Source organism: Brassica napus, chromosome C9, assembly GCF_020379485.1.
Source record: "Brassica napus cultivar Da-Ae chromosome C9, Da-Ae, whole genome shotgun sequence".
NCBI lineage: Eukaryota > Viridiplantae > Streptophyta > Magnoliopsida > Brassicales > Brassicaceae > Brassica > Brassica napus.
In genome coordinates, this window is record NC_063452.1 from 59,882,576 (window position 1) to 59,907,681 (window position 25,106).

General features: G+C 31.2%; 1 protein-coding gene, 3 long non-coding RNA genes and 1 pseudogene across 6 annotated transcripts; 2 read left to right on the forward strand and 3 right to left on the reverse strand.

Moving 5' to 3' along the window:
- The first annotated feature begins 454 nt into the window (after positions 1-454).
- On the forward strand, positions 455-2,417 carry LOC125593137. Its single transcript, XR_007329083.1, has 3 exons — positions 455-1,314; positions 1,683-1,837; positions 1,955-2,417. It is a non-coding gene; the product is annotated as an uncharacterized LOC125593137 (long non-coding RNA).
- LOC106424573 lies at positions 2,204-2,819 on the reverse strand. The gene is made up of 3 exons (XR_001284903.3): positions 2,680-2,819; positions 2,462-2,596; positions 2,204-2,319 (listed from the first exon to the last, which is right to left on the reverse strand). It is a non-coding gene; the product is annotated as an uncharacterized LOC106424573 (long non-coding RNA).
- Positions 2,820-8,250: 5,431 nt separating this feature from the next.
- Positions 8,251-14,280, forward strand: LOC106424508 (annotated as a pseudogene).
- LOC111198096 lies at positions 10,589-12,045 on the reverse strand. 3 transcript variants are annotated; one of them, XR_007329086.1, is made up of 6 exons: positions 11,771-12,045; positions 11,563-11,629; positions 11,374-11,474; positions 11,211-11,287; positions 10,988-11,112; positions 10,589-10,915 (listed from the first exon to the last, which is right to left on the reverse strand). It is a non-coding gene; the product is annotated as an uncharacterized LOC111198096 (long non-coding RNA). The 3 variants fall into 3 exon arrangements; XR_007329085.1 differs by having other exon boundaries at positions 10,589-10,877; positions 11,775-12,011; XR_007329084.1 differs by having other exon boundaries at positions 10,589-10,877; positions 11,771-11,993.
- A 1-nt stretch (position 14,281) lies between the features above and the next one.
- Positions 14,282-24,899, reverse strand: LOC106424533 (protein EMBRYONIC FLOWER 1-like). Its single transcript, XM_013865297.3, has 13 exons — positions 20,099-24,899; positions 19,765-19,922; positions 19,529-19,669; positions 18,524-18,586; positions 18,373-18,435; positions 18,226-18,288; positions 18,069-18,131; positions 17,923-17,985; positions 17,773-17,838; positions 16,476-17,425; positions 16,112-16,240; positions 15,733-15,870; positions 14,282-15,274 (listed from the first exon to the last, which is right to left on the reverse strand). Exons 1-13 carry the CDS (start codon positions 20,191-20,193, stop codon positions 14,300-14,302), a joined length of 2,967 nt encoding a protein of 988 aa, XP_013720751.2. The 5' UTR covers positions 20,194-24,899; the 3' UTR covers positions 14,282-14,299.
- Positions 24,900-25,106: the final 207 nt, after the last annotated feature.

Consider the following 25,106-nt stretch of genomic DNA (forward strand, 5'->3'; position numbering starts at 1 on the left):
TAATTTTTTATTTAGTTTCTTTTTTACTTTTTCCAAAACATATACAAAAAATAAACATTCATAAAGTTTAAAAACAAATTTAAAAACGAAAATATATGTATATATAATAAAATTTCATTAAAAAAGAAAATTCACAAAATAGTAATATTCCGTTTAAAACATATTTTTACATAACAAAAATATACTTTCAAAGTAATAAAAATACTTTCTTTATATCTATTTTTTTTCTTAGATGAAAAAGAATATATTTTATATAATGTGATTTCATTATAAAAAAAAATTCACAAAGATAATCTTGATATTAAAAAAATATTATTCCTTTAAAACATACTTTATACAATATAAAATAGATATATTTTGAAAGTAATAGAAATATTTTCTTTATATCTATCTATTTTTTAGGTGATTACATAAAATAATTAAAGAACATAAACCAATATATGTTTAATTGACTAAAAATGGTTTACAATTATTATTATTGAAATGTTTTTTCATAATATTTAGCTGACTATAATATCGTACAATTACAACAAAAATACTTATAAATCATATGATTTCACAAAACAATCACAATTTTAGTGCTGGCTTTTAAGAGATACTAGCTTTTGATCCGCGCGGGCGCGCGGATGTATGTTTATGCTATCAAAATTTAACAATGCCATAAACATAATTGTTTAGATGTTCTAGTTATATATTCATAATTATTTACAAAGTTGTGTCTTCCTTGATGTATTTAGCGATCAGTTATAAACTATGAGATTGTGTTCTCTCATTTATAGTGCTTTTATTTATTCTACTTGGAAAACTATAATTAAAATGTAGAATGTGAAAGTTTAAAGTTTACTTGTTGGTTTTTTGAAATTATATTTGTATTTAAAGTTGAAAATGCTTAATATAATTTCATATTGATATTTATAAAAAAATCAAAATACATTATTTAAAATAGTGGTTGCATAACATACATTAAGAACATACAAAATAAGTTATTTAGTTTTGCTAATTAGATAAGGCAAGATTCATTTTAATTAAACAATGGGCCCATTTTATTATCAACTTATCATTAAAAATTTGGTACTTAACAAATATAAAAATATTGAACCGTAATGGACTGAAAACATGAATCAAAGCCCATATTTCTTTTTGTCCAGGAAAAAAAAAACAGAAACTCGTTGTCTTTTTACCGACTTTTCACATCCAAGAAGAAAGTTTACCCTTATTTGCTAACTACAGTCCTGAAACTGGTTCTGCAAATAAGAAGAACGGCTGTAATAATTTGAACGGTTCGGATCATAAGGGGAAGGAGTTTCACCACTGGTATTATTATTTTTTTCATTGTTGCTATTAATGCTGTTGAACTGACTATGACTTGTAATTACAAATGGTAGGGTTCGAGTTTTATTGATCGGATAGACAAAGCTCTCGCATGTTTTTAACTCCCTTTGCTTTGGGTGAAGACTTAACTTTTTTTATTATGAACATTAAAAATTGAAGGACTTGGAATAGATTTCAGATTTTTATTGTTTGCATAGGTTCTTCTAATCGAATCTAGGATGGAATGCGTTAACAAATTAGCTTCATTGTATGAGGTCTGATTAAATGAGAAAAGTAATTCTTAATTTCATGTTTTGGTAACATTATTGTTCATATCATAAAGAATATTTGATATATTATTTACTTTTCAGGAATTAGAAATTAGTAACAGGGACCTACGACTCGTTATGCAGAAAGAGAGAGGGAACATAAATGATTTAAAGAAAAGCTCAGGCAGATACATGGGGAACATAGAGATGAGCATCAGTTGTAACTTCACAGAGAAAAGGGAAGACACGCTGATCAGGTAGTCGATGTTAAATGCAAGTGTTCTCATAAGTTTTGTTGATCTTTTTACACAACCATGATGTAATTATATTAATCTTTTTACATGATATTGGACGTTCTGAAAAACAAATGCCAGTAATCAAGTTGCAACATAACTAAGAAGCCAACATGGAATGGAAAACAGACTTATCCCACGGCAAGGTAACTCCGTACTTATCATTCACAGCCGCAAGAAAAGTAGGAAAGTCTAGATTAAGCTATTAGGTTGAAGAACCCTGCCTTAAGTTTAGATGTTTGGTTTTTATTTTCTTGAGTGATGCATATTTGGATTTATGTTATATGACAGTATTATATAACACCAAATTTAATTCCCTATATCTTATGATGTTACGTTGAAATGAATGTTTGAAAATAAAGATGTTACGTTGATTGCACAAATAACAACTTGGCTTTCTGAACCAGCAACATTTTTCCATAAGAGAGAACCTGTGAAAGACTAACCTGTAAAGAGCAAAAGGGGAAATTTATTATAATAACTTTTCTTAATTGGATATATAAGAACACATAGTAATCTAAACTTAAAAAAGAACACATCGAAACATAAAAAAACTATAAGACATATGTGGCTATTTAAATTACATACCTTATTACACCAACTGGTAAAGGTTTTCAAAACAGAACATTGTCTGCTATGATCTTGTACTTATGTTTTGTAGTTTGATACTGACCACCAGCTGAAGTGACGGATAAGTTTGCAAGTAGCATGGATCTTGTTTCCCTAAAAAAACACACAGTCATATTAGATTCAAAGACAAATAAGTAATGTTATAAAGAGATTCAACGTTATCAACAAAAAGTTACCTATTCATCTGCTAAAATCATCTCGAAGCTATCACCTCCGAAAGATGTGTGTTGCTTCCATGAATACAAACATTTCACTTGAACTCCAATTGTTTTTGTAAGGTGAAAGTTTTTTGAGTGGTAAAGCAGTCAGGATGGACATCTTTCTGATTTTAGGTTTTCTTTGCTATGTTTTTGACGATAGATTGATGAGATATATATACTGGCGTTTGGAAAGAGAAAGTTTTTTTATTTTTTTGGCGGCGGAAAGAGAAGGTTAAATTAGAAAATCAAATAAAATATTTGGAGTTATTTGTGAGTTGTACGCAGAATCACACGAATATAAATTAATTAATATTCATTCCTTTTTATGATATCATATTAAAAAGAGAATATACAGTTTTTAATTCTAGGCAGTACGTGTTTCACAAGATTTAAAAATAGAATATGCTGATTGTATGAGTTATTTGATATCCTTTACTGATACGAAGCGTAGAAATAGGAACTAATATATCGTAATGTTGTTTTGTTTTTGAAAAGGAATATACAGTTTCGATCTTAGATGGAAATCTTAATTGTTATTGCGTAGAAGTAGAAATCGTAAATAGTTTCGATTTTTGATGGAAATAAAGCATAATTAGTTTTGTTTTTGCACTGGGATTAAATCTTTTGATATCATTATTATCTATACAGACGAAACCAAATTATCATAAAGAAATAATAAATTGGGTTAACAATACAATCGCTAAACCATACTTGGTTAGATTAGTATACACAATGTTGTTGTACATATTCAAAATCGATATAAAGAATGTTAAGAAATGGTCGATGTGTAGATACATTATCTAATCAAAATTAAATTTCATGTTTTGTCAAACTTATGATTAATCATTTGGTTTGTAATGATTTAGGTAATTTATAAAAAAAATCGTTACTGGTTTCTTCGGTTTGCTTTAGAGATATTAAGTTGTTATTATGGTATGTGCTAGCAGGTATAATAAGCCCAAAAAATATTAAGCTACTCTAAAACAAACATGCGAAATATTGGGCTAAGCAAACATTTATCCTCTCTTGATTTACAGAAAGCGAATTAATGGGTTAAGATGTGTTAAACGGTTGTGTTTTAATTTCAGTGGCATGGAATGGTAAATATTGAAGAAAACTCAGAGCTAAGTACAAAATGTACTTCAGTTTTAATAGTTTAGATTAGAAATGGAACCTAAAAACAATTGTTTATGACAAGAATATGTTGATCAAATAATTACAGAATCTTTTTAAATAACATACACTTTTAATGAGGTATATATATATATTATATTTTATCAATATTAAAAAAATTCTTAATATTTAGTTTCTTTTTAATTTTATGTTTTCATTATGTTTGTGGAACTTAATATACATATAATCAAAATACCCAACCAATTATGAATTCTCATTTTTAAATTATTTAAAATAATTTTCAGTTTACCTTTAAATAGATCTAACGCATACAATTATTTAGAATTTATAAGATATCTTAATTATTGTAAATATTGATATTCGTTTATGATCTTACAAATCTTTATTAGCTATACCTATGTATGTAATTTCCTATTGATCATCTCTTTGTTTTCTAATATTTTTTAAAACTTAACATATAATTTTAATAAATATTATGAAAATACATACACATTTAACCGAGAAATAAAACTAATTTGATTTGATTTAATTAGAATAAAAATAACTATACTTTGAGTTTGAATTTGAAAGAATATATGTAACTCAATATACTCATAACATGAGTGACTCGACTAATCCAACTTATATCTAAAATCAATATCTAGCTACAATAAAATATAATTTTATGATAAGAATCTATTTATTTTTATACATATAAATTACATGATGACTCAAAACCTATTAATAAATGAAAATAAAATATTAACTAATTTTTACAATATAATTTTATATATATGCATGAGACTTCATAATATTATTGTTATATTCATTTATGTAATTTTGAATTAAACACTTTAGTTTATTTTTTATTTAATTCTAAGCACAATATATATTACGTTATACATAATCTTACTAAAATATATTTACATATCTAAGAAAATAACTAATATAAATGCAAACAATAATTTAATTAAAATTAAATACATTTAGAATAAAAAATTATAGTTGAATTCGGAGAAATATATGCAATCTAATATATCCAAGTGATGAACAAATCAATTGTTGATCCAAAAACAACCAAACCGACTAGATATAACATATCCAAATCATATGTTTAATAAAATTAATATAATACTATTAATATAAATTATACATATAAATTATAAATTGAACTAAAACCAAAAGTAAATATCAATTAATTATAATATATTAACTTTATAAATATTTATACCCGTACTCACCTAGTAGATTTATGTTCAGAATCCCATGATAAAACTCTCTGTTGGACATGTTGTTATTATACAAACTGAACATCATTTTTTGCTTCAACTATCCAGAAAACAAAAAAAAGCCGACAACGTACGTCATTTGGTATTTCCTAGAAAACAGAATTAATATAGACGAATGTATCTATTCTATTAAAGCATGAACATGACCTATTGATATAATTGTGATTCAACTATTTTAATACAATTCTTAAAACTTTTTATTAATTAAATTAGAAATATTATAAAAAATAGAAATATAAAAATTAAATTTCTAAAAAATATTGTAAAACAAAAAATATACCCGTCTTTAAAGAATCTACTTGTTCAATTAAAAAAGTTAGCTACATACAAACATGACAAGCAACGCATGTATTCTTACGTTAAACTCTAGAAATCCAAACATCTAATTGCCAACAGACGTAATACACTTTAAGTTCTAGTGTTGAGATCTGTCTCAATTATTTTTGCTTTCGCGCAACTAACCATTAAATTCAATCTTTGTGTCATGCCAAGTAGTTACATAAACCATCGAAATTTAAAATTCGGTCCTACAAAAGCTGGACCGGAATGGATGGAGTTATAAATATTGTTGGCCAAGTAGAACAATAACTTCAGATGGTTTGTTTGGCTTTTACTCCATGTAATGATGGTACCGATCCTATGGAGTCGTAACCAACTAAAATACTATATTGGACTAGTCTAAGAACACCCTTATCAACAAATTTTCTCAACTTGATATACAAAATTCACAATATTAATATAACTTAATATCAATTAGTTGTTTGATTAAATTTTATTATATAAAACAAATTCAAAACATTTATATGTCAACACATGGTAAAAAAAATTCTCAAGAATACCAAAAAGTGTATTTTTTTAGATACTTTTTCTCTCTTCTCTTCTAATTATTATATTTTTTTTTCTTTTTTTATAAACAGTTAGATACTCATTAAGTACCTCCCATTGGAGGTGGTCTAAATTGCAACACATATTCTTTTTTTGCAACACATATTCTTGGTAAGTAATCACCAATGTTAAGGACTTGTAATCATAACCCTCACTCAAAATTTTAATTATGCTAGTCTTAAAGTTATATAATATAATCTATAGTATAATACATCGGTTATTCTTTCAATGTAATCACGTTATTAGTGTAAGATAAAATATAATAAAATTTACTGATTTCATCCGTTACACCAACATCCATATAATATGGTTGTATAGTTCAAAATTTAAACCTACGATACTTTCCATAATCTAGGTCTTGATCCAGACCTTAGATTATAGGATTGTTTTTTTTTTTAATTCTTAGCCTCTTAGGATAAATCATGGTGAAATAAAAACTAATATCACACTATAAGATTTGTTCACACATTCACACAAAAACCCGAAAACTATTATTTTAGCAAAGTATTTATAGATGACCATGTAAATAAATTTAGAGAAAATAATATAAGACTAGATTTTGATCCGCACGCCTGTGCGGATGTATTTTTTTAAAAAATATGATGCTATTTGTTTTTTATGTCACAATTTAGGGTTGGGCAAAAAACTCGAATTCGAAAAATCGAACCGATCCCAATCCGAATAAGTAGTACTAAATCCGAACCGGAATTGATTAAATATCCGAATTATTCAAAATTTTGGTATTTGAAGAACTGAAACATAATCCGATCCGAACCGAAGTATTTTGCGTATCCAAAATAGATTTATATATTTATATATATTAATTATTTTTAGATTTAATATATATAAAAACATCCACAATATATATGATACTTTTAAGTTCGCATAAATGCTTGAAAACAAATACAAATAATTAAACGTAAATATTTTAAATAATTAAAAATACTCAAAACTCCAAAAATACTTAAATAATTATTAATTATCTATCCAAATATTTAAACCAAACCTATTTAAATTGGTTATCCAAATCCGAACCAAATCCTCAAAGATCTAAACTGAACACGAAATCCCAAAAAGACCCGAAAACGAACCCGAACTCCCACCCCTAATCACTATTATATATATATCCTATATGTGTCATCATAGGTTACAAAATATGTGTTATCATATAATTAATCGTATTTTATATGTACCATCAAATAAGTTTTCTTATAATTAATAATATTTTATACGTACAATCATATAAATAATCACATATATTATATTTTAAAATTTAATGTGAAATATAAAAACCATAATTTAAGTTGGTGTTTGAAACTGGGCTTTGTATTATTTTAAAAAATATGATGCAATTTGTTTTTTATATCACAATTTAGGGTTGGGCAAAAAACTCGAATTCGAAGAATCAAACCGATCCCAGTCCGAATAAGTAGTACTAAATCCGAAACGGAATTGATTAAATATCCGAATTATTCAAAATTTTGGTAATTGAAAAACTAAAACCTAATCCGATCCGAACCGAAGTATTTTGGATATCCAAAATAGATTTATATATTTATATATATTAATTATTTTTAGATTTAATATATATAAAAACATCAATAATATATATGATACTTTTAAGTTCGCATAAATGCTTGAAAACAAATACAAATAATTAAACGTAAATATCTTAAATAGTTAAAAAATACTCAAAACTCCAAAAATACTTAAATAATTATTAATTATCTATCCAAATATTTAAACCAAACCTATTTAAATTGGTTATCCAAATCCGAACCAAATCTTAACGGAACACGAAATCCCAAAAAGACCCGAAAACGAACCCGAACTCTCACCCCTAATCACTATTATATATCTATATATATGTATCATATATGTGTCATCATAGGTTACAAAATATGTGTTATCATATAATTAATTGTATTTTATACGTACCATCAAATAAGTTTTCTTATAATTAATAATATTTTATACGTACAATCATATAAATAATCACATATATTATATTTTAAAATTTAAAATGAAATATAAAAACCATAATTTAAGTTGGTGTTTGAAATTAGGCTTTGTATTGTATTTTTATTATATATATTGAAAGCATTTTTATAATAGTTATTGGAAAATATGTTAGTAAAAATCAAATTTTGAATATATGTATATTTTGGAATGAATTTTTGGTATAAATTAATTTTAAATTATTATTTTGATTTAGATATATATATCAAGTAACATAGATCCATTATTTTTTAATACAATGTAATGGAGTTTCAATTCTTTTAATAGCATAAGTCTATTATTTTTTTTCTAATTTACTGCTATCCATGTTTTCAAACATTGTTATTTTTTTTAATTACTATCCATGTTGCCAAATAATCTCGTGTTATTCAACTTTAATAATATAGAAATCTGGCAAATATTTATTTCCATCAAAGCAATGATCTCAGTTCTCCATCTGTGATTCACTAGTCACTACCATAAGCTCCAAAAAACTTAACAGATCCACATAATTTCTCCGTATATTCATGCGTTTTTCTAACACACTATTGCTTTTAATTCTATGTTTCCTCGTAATTACTTGGACCGTCCGTTCCGTACCACCACAACTACCGGTTCAATGCGATCAAACCGGCTGCACCGTTTCGAACACGTACGGCGTGTGGCCTGACCGGACAAACTGCAAAGCGGCGAAGGTCGCTTACCCAACGACGGAGGAGGAGCTTATTAAAGCCGTGGCTTACGCGTCTGAGCACAATCTCAAGGTCAAAACCGTTACGAAATTCTCTAGCACCATAGCTAAACTCGCTTGTCCTTCCGGTTCAGACGCAATGCTAATTAGCACGTCAAAATACAACTCGGTTATCGAAATCGAACCGGAACGGTTAACGATTAAGGCTGATTCGGGAGTTTCGTTGAGAGAGCTGATCGATAAAGTGGAAGCAGCTGGGTTTAGCATCAGAATGTCACCGTACTGGGAAGGAGTGAGTATCGGTGGTCTGATTAGTACTGGGTCCCACGGAAGCTCGTGGTCAGGACGAGGCGGTTCGGTTCATGACCATGTTGTCGGAATCAACCTTGTGGTTCCCGCCACTTCATCGGAAGGTTACGCAAAGGTTGTTAGTATAGAAGAAGGGAGAGATGATGAGCTTCTTAATGCTGTTAAAGTATCATTAGGTGTTTTAGGAGTCATCTCAAAGGTATCACATAACGCGTTAAAATGTTCTTTGTTTATATTCATTCCATTTCAAAATGATTAATATTTTAAAATCCTCATATATATATTAGTAAAATATATTAAATTTTAATTAAAATCAAATTATTTCTGTGATTAATTATTTTTATAACTTTCAATAATAGAAATTTGTAATTTATAATTATTATATAATAAAATACATTAAAATATATAGTTTTAACATTTGTTTTAAAAAAAATCTTATCCATTTTTATCTACTACAAAATAGCCATACTATAAGTCTAGGTCCATATAGTCAAATAATTTTTTAATTGTTTATATTAGTTTATTTAATGTATAACATTTCTAAATAATTATAAGGATATTAATAACAAATCCATTTTAACTATAAATTTAAATTTTAGTTTTAGGAATAACAAAATTTGTTGAGAAAAAATCTAACAAAATCTTTTTAAAAATTTAAATATTTTTTAATCAATGCACTGATTAATTTCACAATTAGTAGTATAAATTAATTTTAATTAAAATTTTATTATAAAAAAAATAATGAAATTATATGCTAATTTTATAAATTTTATAAGTATATTCTACATTATATTAAAATAGAAGTAATTAATGAATTACATATTAATATTATGTTTTTGTGCAAGCATATTAAAATTATGTTGAATTGGTAAACCAATATATTTTGAAAAATACTTTCATTAAGAAAAATAAATAAAATATCATTCACCGTTTAAAGTGACTAAAATAGCATTCACCTTTTAAAATGATTAATATCATAAATTATGTAATAATTTTTACAAAAAATAAAATTGTTAAAATATGTTTAATTTTAATATTTAGAACTATATATCATCTATTAAGTTATTTTTAAAATGACAGCAATATATTATTATAAATTATTATATACAAAATAATATAAAATTTTATATCTATAAATGAAATGTTACCGCGGATTAAAATCTAGTATGTATATTATTTTAAATGGAGGGAGTATATTTTCTCATTTTGTTATTGTGTGCCAATCTCATTTTATAGGTGAAGCTTTCGATTGAGAAAGCAATCAAGAGAAGTATAACGTATAACTTCACGTCCGACGTGGCTCTTGAAGTCATGTTCATGGAGTATGGGAAGAATTTCGAGTTTGGAGACATAAGACCACATCCATTGGTTAGAGCTTCTAATGGGTTCTTAAAATTAATTTAATTGTTAATTGTGTACTTTATAAAGTTTAGAACCTTTAATATTGTAATTAGTTTTGAGAAGGTCCATTGGGAGAACTCCTATGAAGCTCTTAATTTTTATTTTATTTTAGAAATTGAATTATTAAATTTAAATTTTATAAAACTTATAAATTATTAGATTTCATAAAATTTTTAAACAAATATGACTTAAAAACATATTAAAAACAGAAATACAAATTTATTATTAGAAATTTTAAACAAACATGAAAGAAAAGCCTAAATAAAAATTCAAATAAACATGAGCTCATCTCACATATGAAAAATGAACTATATCCAATCAGACAAGTCTGAAGCAAAGCAAAAGAAAAACTAAAACATGTCCTGTAATCTCTATAAACTCAGAGAGCTGAGTTCTTGACCTTTTGTATCAGAAAAAATCAAATCAATATCTAAACCGGTGCAGTCTGCTACTGATGCTGCTCCTGAACTACCTTGTAACATTTGAGACTGCAGAGAGGAAGCTTTGTCATGAACTCATTAACAATCTGATTTAGCAATTGTTCTCATTAACATATATGAGACATAACTAAACAGAGTTTTGTGAAAAAGAACCATACCCAGATGGTTTGGGATCAAACAGGCTAGACACTTTGTCAATGGGAAATGAAACAGTTGTTCCATTAGGACCCATTATTGTCCTGATGTAGCTTGTTGAGGCCCTTTCCTCGTGTGCAGCTTTCTCCTGTTATCAATTCATCAACGCATATGACACAAATTGTCAGCATCTCAGTTTTTACTCAGAAATAACGTATCAAAAATAAGGTGGGCTTCTCTGTGTACCTGAGCCATTTTTTAATTTTGTCTTCACGCTTCTTCCTGCTCGAATCCTATCCTAGAATTTTTCTAATGGCTTCTGCCTGAAGAAACAAAACCAAGACCATCGCTGTCATGAGCTTACAAATACTTTAGATGCTCATAGCGATGATAGAGAAATAACACTAACCTCGGACTCTCTTGCAGCCTTCTCAATCTGAACTTTTCGCCTTTGAGCAGCTTCTGCCTTCTTCAGTTGCTGCTCCATCTCTGAAAGATTCTCCTTTTTCCCTATATATTATTTTCAACATAAGTTATCAACCTTTATTCCAAAAGATATATACTTATGAATCTGAAGCAAAAGATAAAAAACACATACTTGTCGACGTAGTAGGAGGTAATCCATCTGGAAACTCAATCACGCCCAATTACTTTCATGTGAGAAGCTATCTCCATACAAACAAATACAAAGTCAAAGCTAAATCTCAAATCTCATCATCAAAGCTAATCTCATCAGCAAAACCAAATTTCACTTCCAACGAGATTCACAAGCTTCAAATCAATACAAAAACTCAAATAATTCGAACCTACAAGGTGATTTCAATGAACGGATCTGGAGAAGGAGAGCAACAACACTAGATTTCTCAGACACAAAAAAAAACCATAGAAGAAGAAAGAGAGGCGGCCAATAAGAACAGAACACGTATGGGGTGTCTAGTGGTTCCAAAACCCCTTAGTTTGGCACCGGATCTTTGGTTTTATTTTCTTTTTCATTTATTTTTATTGGTTTTTTTTTAGAACCCTCTCTAAAAACCTCCAATGGAGGTGCTCTAACTTGGTATCCTTCTAGAAACACTGCGGTCTACCGTTATGATCACCGATCACCGGACGATGTCTCCGGCAACGGAGTCAACGACTTCATTGGTTTTCAGTCCAATGCTATCTTGATCTCCAAAGGGGTTCGAGCATTAGGTTAGTTAATTACCTTTCTCATATAGTCAACAGCAATACCATATCCGGTTATGTCCGGTTTAGAAGTTCAAAATAAAAATATTTGGATTAAAAAATGTTGCAGAGAAGGCACTTGAAACTAGTAAGAGCGAGAATGGGAAATGCAAAACGGCGGATGCTACGTTGGCCTACAAGAAATTAACTGGAAAAGGTTTAAAGAACAATGGTTTATTCTTTACCGGATATCCGGTTATTGGAACCCAAGGCAAGCTCCAAAGTTCTGGTTCTTGTCTTTACTCGTCTTCCTTTAGAATTGATCTCTCTTGCTCATGGGACCCGAGATATAACGGTCTTTCATTCTACGAAACGACTGCGATATTCCCCGTTTCAAGGTTTAGAGACTTTTTCCTAGACGTAAAGAAGCTACGAGACTTGAAACCAGAAAGATTTTGCGGGATAGATATCTATAATGGTATACTCATACGTTTTATCAAGGGCTCTAAGGCTTATCTTGGCCAGACAGAAGATTCTGTGGTCATTGACTTCAATTATTACCGAGCGGATGATGCGTTGACCCCGAGGTTGATCCAAGATGTGATGGAGGAAATGGAGCAGATGGCGTTTGTCAAAGACGGCGCAAAGCCTCATTGGGGGAAGAATAGGAAGGTGGTTTCTTTGGCGTGAAGCAAAAGTATGGACCTAACTTTGACAAATTCTTGGAAGTGAAGAACAAGTTAGATCCTAAGATGATGTTCTCTAGTGAATGGTCAGATGAGATTCTGTTTGGGAGAGAAAGTTCCAAGTATGATGGATGTGCACTTGAAGGGAATTGCGTGTGTTCAGAAGACAGACATTGTAGCCCTTCCAAAGGTTACTTTTGTAGACAAGGCCTTGTTTATACACAAGCTAGGGTTTGCAGATTCTCCTCGGCTCAAGTTTAAGTGGGGTAACTCAATTTTTACGTTTAAAATTATGTCATTCGTGGTAGTAGAAAATGATCTCATGCAGTGACGCAAAAGATAATAATTAAGAATAAAAAACTTAAGCAGTCTTCATCATGAATGTATCATCAAAATAAATGTGATATTGCATATCCATAATTTTTGGATTATATGTTATTACTTTTTTTTGGGTAAACTTATATGTTACACTTGTAAATCTGTTCTGTACTGATATAATCCTTACTCTTTTTTTCGAAAAATTTTCCTTAACTGTGTATTATTAATTATCCCTTTTAATCCATTGTCTCAATCTTCTTACTATCACCGCTCACAAGTTAGCTTTGTGATCTACACCAATGAGCTTCTTAAGGTTACAGTACGCAAACAACTGTAGATATATCAATGCTTAAGTTCAGAGTTTGGTGTGCATCTTCCTTGTCCTGTTACATTTGATGAAACCAGGGATTACTCTCTCTTCACTCTAGCTTCTAAATTCTTGTTCCCATTCAAGAACCATAATCAATTCTTACCCGCCGCTTCCAACTTTATCATCATCCAAACAATAGAATCAAAAGACCTAAACTATTTCTAATGTTTTTTTCAAAGGTTTTCATGCAAGTATAGAAAGCTGGCAATGTAAAAGAGAACTTCAAGCCGGCTATAACGGCAACATTTTGGTCGACCCAAAAAGACAAATCCAGCGGAATAAATAAATAAGTCTGAAAGATAATCCGAAAATACGAAAACCAAAGCCAACAAGGGTAGCACAATAACTTAAGGTATACGCACACGATGAATGTTTTATGCGTTACCAAACATAATAATAAAAAAAGGGATAAGAAATGTAAAAGTTCAAAAATCCAAGAACCGGAGAAACTGGGAAGATTGACTTCACTGGTTTCTGCAGGACTAGGCGTCTCTTTATAGCTCTCTTCCTCCTAGTACCTGTTTCACATTTTAGAAAAAACACATGTTTTGTTAGAAATGAAGACAAGGAATCTGAGAAAGAGACTGATTGAACTCTGTTCTACTAACTAAACACGAAATAAAAGCTCAGTTCTAACTAATAGCAATGTAGACAAAACACTACGTAAGGTGCAAATAGTAGTGTTCCAGTTTCCAGCACAAAATAAAAATGGTTTTACTAAGTCATTGATGAACCAAGAAAATTCTAATAAACGATTAGAAAATTACCTGCACAAATCTCTTCCACGTTGTCTGTCTTTAGCCACTTTCTGTAATTGGACCAGCTTGCTCCTCATCAGCCTGCTCAAACTCCGAAATGCGCTCAGGCACATGCAGATCTTCTTCATGTACCAAGTAGATATTCCCTGGCTCTATCTCGCTGATCTCACCAGGGTAACGGCTAACAACGCAGCTAGAGGAACCAGAACTGTTTGCTGCGTACGATGTAGAGGCATTGCTGAAGCTCGCTGCGTTTCTCCTTTGCTGGAATCTGCCTTGGTTACTGATGGTTCTAGAATAAACCGACCTCTCATGACTACATTGAAGCTCAACAATTTGGTTAAACTGGTTAACCGGGTGAACATGTCTCGGAGCGAAACCAAAGTTCCCATGGTGGTCAACGGGAGTGTTTGATCTAAACCGAGGATCCATGCGGCTCATCATCGCTTGGTTCAGCAAGTTGGCCCCATAATAGCTGAGGTTCCGCGGTTCACTGCTCGGTGCTTGTGCAAACATACTCGGATAATCCATGTTGAAAGGAGCAGGAGGACTGAAATGATGATGATGATACTGTGGTGGTATCATGGATGATGCCCAAACTGGTGGAGAAGGTGCTCCGTAGTGATGAGGAGGTACACGCATTGCCTGATAGGTGGATGGAGATGGATGATGATAAGGACTAGCCATTGGGACATTCCCCATCCACTGGGGGCTGTGTCCAGGAAACAGAATTGAGCTGCGTCGGCGGCTTTCTTGCACCGGAGGAGGCATAACTGACGAAGAAGCCATGTAAGAGTTCTGCCTTGGTGTGAACATCTCAACGGAGCTCTGTTCTGATCTAACCGGGACACGGTCTTCTTCCCTTGCTGCGTTGGTGTTGTCCTCCAGCGAGGTAACATCCTCATACGTCTCATTGAGATCGAACAGAAAAGGTGTTTTTGGCTTTTGTGGTACCTCTTCATCATGGCTTTGGACCATAACTCCCTTCCCTTTTCTGTCTGAAACAGAAGCATCCTGAAAAGTAAACCAATCCGGTTATAATCTCGTACAATTACTTAAATACAGTAACTATACGTGTGCAACAAGGAACTGATAAAGAGTTGTACGGAAACCAAATCAACCAACTGTGGCGAATAAGTTGACTTGTGAGAGTTTGTTTGACTGTCATATTTGAAAAAAAAAAACTCATCCCCTAACTGAATATTTTAAGCTAAAAGAACAGATTATAGTCAGCATCATCCATCCCACAGACTGATATTCAGGAGAAAAACCTAAGAAGTATTGGCTTTAAACTCCCAAAAGTTTTGGAAAAAATTATATAAAATTTTTTTTTAGATCCCCAATTTACCAAAAAAAATTTTAGCTGAAACCTTTAATAAATCTTCTACTGGTCCCTAAATTTCAGGGCTGGCTCTGCAGTGATATTTAAATTAAAAATAACAGATTTAAAAATATTGATTCAAAGTTGGTACCTTTTGCGCCACGGAAGATTGAGCTGCAACCACTGTAGAAGGAGGGGTGTCTCTTTGATTGTTGTTGCTGTTGCTGCTGCTGAAGTAAATAGCACGCGGTCCACTTCCCAGCCTACTTGTGTTTGGTACAGAAGCATCCTGACGAGTAATTAAATCAATCACGTTATAATCCTAGTCCATTCACTTGTGCAATAAAAAACTGATTATATAGTATGAAAACATAACAACCAACTGTGGCGAATAAGTTGACATGTGAAAGAAAACTCATCCCAAATACTGAACATTTTAAATGAAAAGAAAAGATTTTGTTGATCAAAAAAAAAAAAAAGAACAGATTTTATACGGTATTATAAAAGCAATATAGATGCAAAGTTGGTACCTTTTGCGGCACGGCAACTTGTGTAGAAGAAGGGGTGCTTCTTTGATTGTTGTTGTTGTTGCTGCTGCCGAAGTAAATAGCACCTGATCTAGTTCCCAGTCCTCTATCTGTATTTGGTACAGAAGCATCCTGACAAGTAATTAAATCAATCACGTTTATAATCCTAGTCCATTTGCTTAATCACAGAAACCATACGTGTGCAATAAGAAACTGATTATAGAGAATGAAAAATAATCAACTTCTAACCGTAGCGAATAAGTTGACATGTGAAAGAAAACTCATACCACAAACTGAATATTTTAAATTAAAAAGAACGGATTTAGGACGGTATTATATAAAAGCAATATAGATGCAAAGTTGGTACCTTTTGCGGCACGGTAGATTGAGCTGCAACTTGTGTTGAAGGAGAGGTGTTTCTTTGATTGGTCCTGTTGCTGCTGCCGCTGCCGAAGTAAATAGCACCCGGTCCAGTTCCCAGCCCTCTACCTGTGTTTGGTATAGAAGGATTACCAAACACTGGAACATAGCTTGATCTCATACGATTATTCTCTTGCCTTTCATTAACCGGAGGAGCGTTAGTTTTTCTGACATATCCATCTGAAGCCAACTCATCGTCAAGTGAAGTGCCCACTCTTTCTTCAGTTCCCTGATCCCTTGGTGGAGAAGGAACCGTCTCGGTTTCATTCAATGACGGTTGCACACTCGAAGAAGCCTTGTTACTGGGATTTATTGCTGTTGTAGCTCTCTTCTTTTTGGCTATTTTGACCTTCTTAGTTCTCTTAGCCCAAGGATAAAAATCTTCATCCTTCTCGTCATCAACCTCAGGTTCAGGTTCTGTATCAAGCTCGTCTTCAACCTGGAACCTTACGTTCTTCTTCTTACCCTTAATAGGATCTTTGTCAAACTCACTTTCAGTTGATTCAGTACCATGAGCAGATTCAACGGTTTTGGAGGCATTTCCTGAAGCTGCACCAGCTGTGCTTATATTCCTGCTCAGTGTAGTGCTCCCAGGTCGGCACTTCCTCTTTTGAACTCTACGCTTACCATTCACTTCAGCGAGTCTCCGCGTGCGAACGTTCCTAGTTCTCGTACTGGGCGCCCCACCGATGAAAAGGCTTCTACTCTCAGACTCCTCAGGCTGCGTGTCTTCAGCACAAGCAGCTATCTCAGTCACGGCCAGCTGCTCCACGTTTGGTTGTTTCTCAGCTCTCTTGTTTCCTATTGGTTCAACCACTGCGTAATTCTTTGTGGTTTTGTTCCGAAGGGCGTATGTTCTAAACGGAGGTGGATGAACTTTCTTGCTAGACCTAGTAGCTGCAATGTATTGAGCTTTACAAAATTAGCCTTTTTTATTATTTTATGCGCACTTTAATTTGTTAGACTAGAGAATGTTAGATTAAAGTTGAAGGAAAAGTAATTTTGAGATGCAAATTAAAGATCTAATCCTACTGAGATTTGAAAATTAAGGATTTATAATATGTTTAGGAGTTATCAGATATGTTACCTGATAGGATTAAGAGTTATTACTCTCTATATAAGAAGATGTCAAGTTGTGACACACAGTTTAGATATTGATAACTACCGTTTTGAGTTATTTTCTTAAGCTAATAATAAGAGTTTTCTTATTTCGATCTTTGAATTCTATAATGAAAACTTAATACCTCTCTGATCATCCTTCTGAGATCTTTCGCAGTTTACATCCTCATTCACCACAAGAGCATTATTGTCTGCAAGAAAAAAATGATAATACAAAATGATTGTCTTTTTCATCTGCACACTTTGATATGTTTAGACCAGAGAAATCTTTATACCTGTCTGATCATTCTGCTGAGATCTTTCACAGTTTACATCCTCATTCTCTTCAGCAGCATTATCTGCAAGAGAAAATGATAAAACGAAATAATTCTCTTTTTTCATCTGCACACTTCAATTTGCTAGACCAGATAAAACTTTATACCTCTCTGATCATCCTTCTGAGATCTTTCGCAGTTTACATCTTCATTCTCCGCAACATCATTATCTGCATGAGAAAATGTTTAAACGAAATTATGATTATCTTTTTTTTTTTTAATCTGCATACTTAAAATTTTTAGACCAGAGAACACTTTGTATACCTCTCTGATCATCCTGCTGAGATCTTTCGCAGTTTACATTCTCATTCTCCACAACAGCATTGTCTGCAAGAGAAAATGATAATACGAAATGATTATCCTTTTTTTATCTTCACAATATAATTTGGTAGACCAGAGAAAAAATTATACCACTTTGATCATCATTCTGGGGTCTTTCGCAGTTAACATCTTCATTCTCCACAACAGCGTTATCTGCATGCGAAAATATTTAAACGAAATAATTATCTTTTTTTTCATCTGCATGCATACTTAAATTTTCTAGACCAATAACACTTTATACCTCTCTGATCATCAACCTGGGATCTTTCGCAGTTTATATCCTCATTCACCACAACAGCACTGCCTGCAAGAGAAAATGGTAATACGAAATGATTATGACTGCGTTGAGTTATGTAACTAAAGCAAGCAGATTACTGGAAGAATATATTATTCATGCTGTTATATATATTTCCTATTCTATATATAATATGCTAATTTAGATAAGGATATTTTCCTATAAATATCTAGGGTTAGTCAATCTATTATTGTATAAATACGATTGCTTATAAAATCTTAAGGGACAAGTCAGCTTGATATTAATTATACATGGTATCGTAATAACATTGATCTGATTAAATATTTAAATTGTTATTTAACGTTTATGCTTTTTCAAAATTCTTTTGATAGTAAAGTAGTTATTTATATTCGATCAAAAAAAAAAAAATATTGATGTGAGTCATGGAAGACCGACTAAGCATATGGAAAAGGATTTTGATGGAGTTCCCGATGCGGTTTAAGATGATACTGTTGTCCCCAACATATCCGTTAGGGATGCACATAAATACTTGAAAACTTGCAAGTACCGAATTTAAATAACTTATAACTACTTGGCTTAAACGGATATGCAACATATTTTTAATATTAAATTCAAATATATTAATATCTTTACTATTTTCATCGATACTTGTTTCCCAAAACATTATTGATGTGAAAAACTAAAAACATTATTTATGTTAAAAACTGGAAATGTGTTTTTAGATATCGGAGCTATATCAGACAACTCTATTTTTCCATAAAATATCATATGTTGATTATAGTATTAAAAATAACACATAACTTATCAATAAATATCGTATATGGTTATATTCTATTGTATTAAGAAATGTGTGTATAGTTTCTAATTTAGTTAAGGATTATTTCTGATAAGTATCTAGGGTTAGCCAACCTAGTTTCTTTGATAAATATGATTGTTTGTAAAAGCTAAAGGGACATGTTAGTTTGATATCAATTCAACACAGATGCATACCTGCAATATCAATATTCCTTAGTCTCTCTTGATCAATGGCAGTTCGTGAATTCAGTTCGCTTTGACTAGGGATAATCGAAGAGCTGCCATTGAGCCCGTTCGTGCTAATTATACTTGTTGAATTTGATGGCAGTCCAGATTCTAAAAGCAATCATTCACGTGCATAAGTTCAAGCCACCTCATCCAGCTAGTAATAGTATAGAACATATATAAAACCAAATGAGTTTTAAATATACCATTTGTCCCATCAGCATCGATATTTCTGGTGCGGCCCAAGCTAGGCGGCCACCAATGAGGAAGAGAATCGCTTTGTTTGTCTACCAAACTAGCACTCTCCTCTGGAAACGGCCAATATTTTTTAGGATCAGTTTCTCTCCCTTCAGCAATTAAGTCACTGCATTAATTTAAGAAGAAAAACTCGATATATTCATGTCATCTCATCGTGTACCTTGCTATTATAATTTGCAGTGGTCACATCATATATACAATATTAATTATCAAAGTAATTGGAAACATAATCATACGCTAACAAGGGAAGTTGAAAATATAAGTTCAATATAGTAGGCTCACCATATGGAGAAACCATCACATCCTACCATACCAATCTCGTTGTTAGCGCCTGTGAGATTTATGACGATTGAGTTGACCTTAGTGGAGGATCCCATTGGTTTGCTTTGAAAAAGATTTTGTCTTAATGGTGATTATAACTTCCACCATTATACGATCTCTCCTCAGAGAGCTGCAAAATAATGCATGATAATATTTATTAGCATCACAAATGAAAAGAATTATATATACAACATGACATAGCTACGCATGATGATCAAATTGTTGTTGCTTAAAAAGAGACAATGCTTCAAAATCTTTACTTCACATATATATGACCCCCAATATAACTCTAAATTAGTTAAAGAAGCAATATGAATTTACACCACTATGTTCAACCATATTCCATGAATATCCACATGAAATAACATTCATAACCAACATCCACCTTTACAGCTCCATGAAAATAAAATTTAAGACCTTAAGGTCTACATAAAATCAAGAACGAAATTCTTCACTAACATTCTGTTTCATTAAACAAATAAAATCAGTCGTGTGAATTTTAGACAGTGAACATTTAGCACTCAACATTAACAAGTATTTCAACATCGACATGAAATTAGGGTTTTCATAGACGAGAACCCCCAAAATCGTTTACATTTTCTACATAACCAGGAAAAGAAAAGTATTATATAACGGACCCATTTCAATATAATTATCCAAATCACAAACTCTAACACGGGTCAAGAGAATTAGATCTGAGTAATTTAGGATTTATATCAAATTATTTAGAACACAGTAACAGATGATAAGACACTTAAGATTAACCACATGCATATGTTTAAGAAAGATAAACGATCACACAAAAGAAAACAAGGACCCACCAAATACGGGTCAGATCTATATGCACGTGAATAGTCCGTACGTAAAGACAAGAAAAAAACAAAACAAAATAAGAACAACGAGTTAAGGGACGTGTAAACAAACAGTAAGGAGCCCTAAATGAAAAAAAAAACATGAAGTCAGCTACGAGTCAAGCTAGATATCATCCCACAAGATCCGAAACCTGAACATATATCCAAGGAATCGTAGATCTATGTTGGAAAACACGAACCTGGTGGAAATCCAACCAGAGATAGCGAGGAATAGATCGATGCGAGATTTAGCTATAGATCTTAAGCAGCAAACGAAGAAACACACGGTAGTCAAAAAAAAGATTGAATTTTTAAGGACTGGTTTGTTTTGGCAGATGAGTAGAATTTGAGTGCGATTTTCGAGAAACCCTAGCAAAACGAGGGAGAGAGAGAGGGGGAAGGGGAGACCTTTTCTTCTGTGGCTTATATAGAGAGGCTGTTGAGAAAGAGATAGAGAATCTGTGGCTCTCTTCTTATCTTTGCAATGAGGGATTTCTGGGTCAGAATGAAAGTTTATTCTAACAAAAGTAATTATTATTGATATAAAATTTCTCATTTTCTTGACTAAAAACAGCTCATCTGTTGAACATTTGGCACTACCATTCACCATCTGGTCTTCATATTTCTATTAGTCTACGTGCTATTCTATATACTGGGTGCACTCTTTCTATTGTCATAGATGTATATTAAAAAGGAAAGATACATTTCTATCTGTGTAATATTTCTTACCTTTTAGTGAAAAAATCTCAGCATTAATACATATAGCTTTATTAGGGTGTATCCAAAAATTGAATAAGAATAAAAACATACTTATTTTATAAGATTTCATTGCTTTCTTAAAAGGAAACCCAACTTACCTACGTTAGAAAAAAAGCAAGACATTATGCCTACGTTTCTGTGTGATAGTATAGGAAATATAACCCAATGAGAGACCTCCACGTAGACTAATCTGCGATTCTGGTCACAACCACGGTTTGCCCAAAAAAAACCCTAGGCGCGTGGTGATTGCAACATTTTCTTTACGTGTGGGCATGTAACGTAGACACGTGGACAATAGATATTGGAGGGTGTGTTTCACGTGTAAGGAGAGAGCGTAAAAAATTGTGACAAGAGCAAAAAATAAAAAGCCCTAAAACGATAATAATATTTAACCTAGATGAGCCGATATCGGTGATAATATATAAACCCTATAATCCTCTTTTTTTTTGTAAACCCTAAAATATTTCTTCGCATTTTCTCAAATTTACCACAGTAAAGATCACAAAGATTTGGTTCACATAAAATAGTCTTGTTTTCTTTTATTTTATTTTTGTACATGTCAATCTCATTACTAATATTATATATGGATATGCATTTTTGTCGTAATTTACGTATTTGTATTGTATGTAATGTAATATAGAGTTAATTGGTTCCTGCTTTTTTCGGTGCTAGAATCATCACATGGTACGTCAACCTATATAATGGGATAAGTATGATGTAAGCGAAGTTTAATAAAATGATGATTAAGATCAACTTTGATCTTCGTTATACTTTTGCATATTCTATATATACAGCAATTAATTGGATGTTGATTCGTTGTTCTATTGCATGCTTAATTCGTCGATATAATACTAATCTGCACTTATTGTTACACATAAACGTATATGTTTTACAAACGTATATATATATATATATATTTATATATAGAAGTGACTCGTGAGTATAATCAAGTGAAAATAAACTAACTACTACATCAGGTGAACTTATGATGTATTGTCCATTGAGAAATAATATTGTACATTTAGATCAGTGATTAACATCAGACAGTTCTCAATAGGTACTTTAGGATAAGAAAATGAAAAGATTTTTTTAAGAAAATGAGAGTCGTCTTTTGCACAAATTTTAACAAATATATGAGAAACTAATTCTACATGTGTCATACTGTAAGTGTTTAATAATTAATTCATAAATCAATTTAATAGAATGTCTTCTTCAATAGTAAAATATATTCTAAAAAACTCATTTGAATTTCTAAACGTTAACAATACTCCTATAAGAGAAACTTGCAAATGTTTTCGTTGAATTCCAACAACAAAATAGTAAAAAAATCATGGATTAATTGTCACAATTTCTTTCTTTGATTTTTTTTATTTCATGAGTAAACGCATGTTTATACATGATTATTTACTATTTATCTTTATTATTTAACATGTATAAAGATACGATAGACATCTATATATATATATAAAGTACAGATTCCTTCTTTCCTAGGTGGACAGTCCATGTCGACATCCACGTTATCAATTTGGTTAAAGTCGTGTCTCTCTAGCAAAGCTGTGTGTTTCATTTAAGTGATTTGTAATCTTTTTGTTTGGGTTTAGTGAACTGCTTCCATATATTTGGGCTTCCAGTATGTGTTACCTAATATCAGCCTATTAAGAATTCATTCACCGTCTTCGTCGTCAACATTGAGAGAGGCCCTAATCTCTTTCTCTTACTCTTTCCCGAGCCGTGTATCTGACTAACGGAGTACCGTACTTAAAGAAGAAACCATTAAACCTTGCATTCAATCTCTATTAACTCTCTCATTAATTCAAAACCTCTGTACTATTCAGCTTTTTCGTGATCTCAAACTTATAAATACGTACCTCCAGTTTGATGGTTCCCACAGATTCATCGTCTTTTCCACTCCATTTACAGAAATACTTTTCCAACAATGATGGCCGCATTCCAAAGCACAGGGCCGGTTGATTTGGTACGAGACGAATTGGTCGCCATTGTTTTTCTTTGCATATTTGAAAGTAAAAAAATTAAAATTTGAAGAAGTCTTTTTAAGAAGGAGGAAGAAGAAAGAAAGAGGTCGGAATGGTTAATCCGTCCCCACAAGCCTTTCAATTCTCCAGTCACCACTATCTTCGTTTTGAACAGAAGCTTGAGCTCCAACTTTAGACTATGTCAACAATAAGATACCGAGAAACACAAATGTTTTTTTCCTAAGTTATATCAGATTTTTTAATAAACTAAAACCTCTTTAACTTGGTTTAATTTAAATTACACGAACAAAATTCCTACGTAATTGACGTTTCCATACCGGTAAAGTTTCACGGTACGAGTTTAATTCACGCTAAAAAGGTTGTAAACATCTTACGCTCAGTCTAAACTAACAAATTAAAAGTCATGGTAATAAAACCCAGTTCCAAAGTCATGGAATTGTAAAAAGTTTTAAGTCAGGGCTTTCGATTTGGAGTCGAAGGAGAGGAATGGAAGGAAATTATATATCAATTTTGATTTCCTTTTACGCCACATCTCTCTCACAATAACATTACTTTTGATGCTTCAAACGTTTCTTTGGTTGGTTGGATGCAACCATTTTTTTTAAGCATTTTCTACTCATTTTTCATGAATGTAAAATTATAACAATGTAGGTAGCAAAATTCATTTTATACAAAAATAAAACTATGCGTTGGCCAACAAAACACCGTAAAGAGTAAAAAGAAAATGTATAAAGAATATACGTATCTTAATCCATTATAATTTGTTGTGTCTTTGCCAAATATTAAACTTAAAATAAAATAAATAAAACAAAAAAAGTAGATAAATATCTATGAAAACCATATGATAAAAAAAAATAGAACATCCATGTGCCCAGTCGAACATGATGACATACCACCAAAAAACCCGTTATCGTAGAACCTTTCGAACAAATTTTAAATCTTTTTTGTCACTATTTTTAAAACAAAAAAACTCTATACTTCGAAGGCTTTTTATAACACACTTAAGCAATGTAAACTTATTGTTTCATCTACTATGTATTTAAAGTAACTTTAAAAAATATTGGTTTATTTTAACATATATTAAAAAATAATGGTTTTAGAATCTTTAAGAAAATTGGTTTATTTAAACATATATTATGCATTTTATTAATTTAACTATCAAATTGATTAGTAGTAGTTTACAAAAAAAAATCATTACAAAATTACATAATATAACTAATATATATGACAATTAATAATTTTAATTAATAAAGATTTGATAACAATTTTGTATTTTCCATCATTTTAGTTTAATTTTATATTATAAAAAGATGTTAAGCATCCCATTAACTATATAATAAAAAATCCTACATTAAAAATTTTGTG

What these genes read in the sequence shown, in the direction of transcription:
- LOC106424533 (XM_013865297.3), bottom strand. Translation starts at nt 20,193, where the DNA reads ATGGGATCCTCCACTAAGGTCAACTCAATCGTCATAAATCTCACAGGC. An exon ending in TCAGAAGGATGATCAGAGAG is followed by an intron (nt 17,986 to 18,068) that starts GTATAAAGTTTT and finishes TTTCTCTTGCAG; the next exon opens with ATAATGCTGCTGAAGAGAAT. An exon ending in TCAGCAGAATGATCAGACAG is followed by an intron (nt 17,839 to 17,922) that starts GTATAAAGATTT and finishes TTTTTCTTGCAG; the next exon opens with ACAATAATGCTCTTGTGGTG.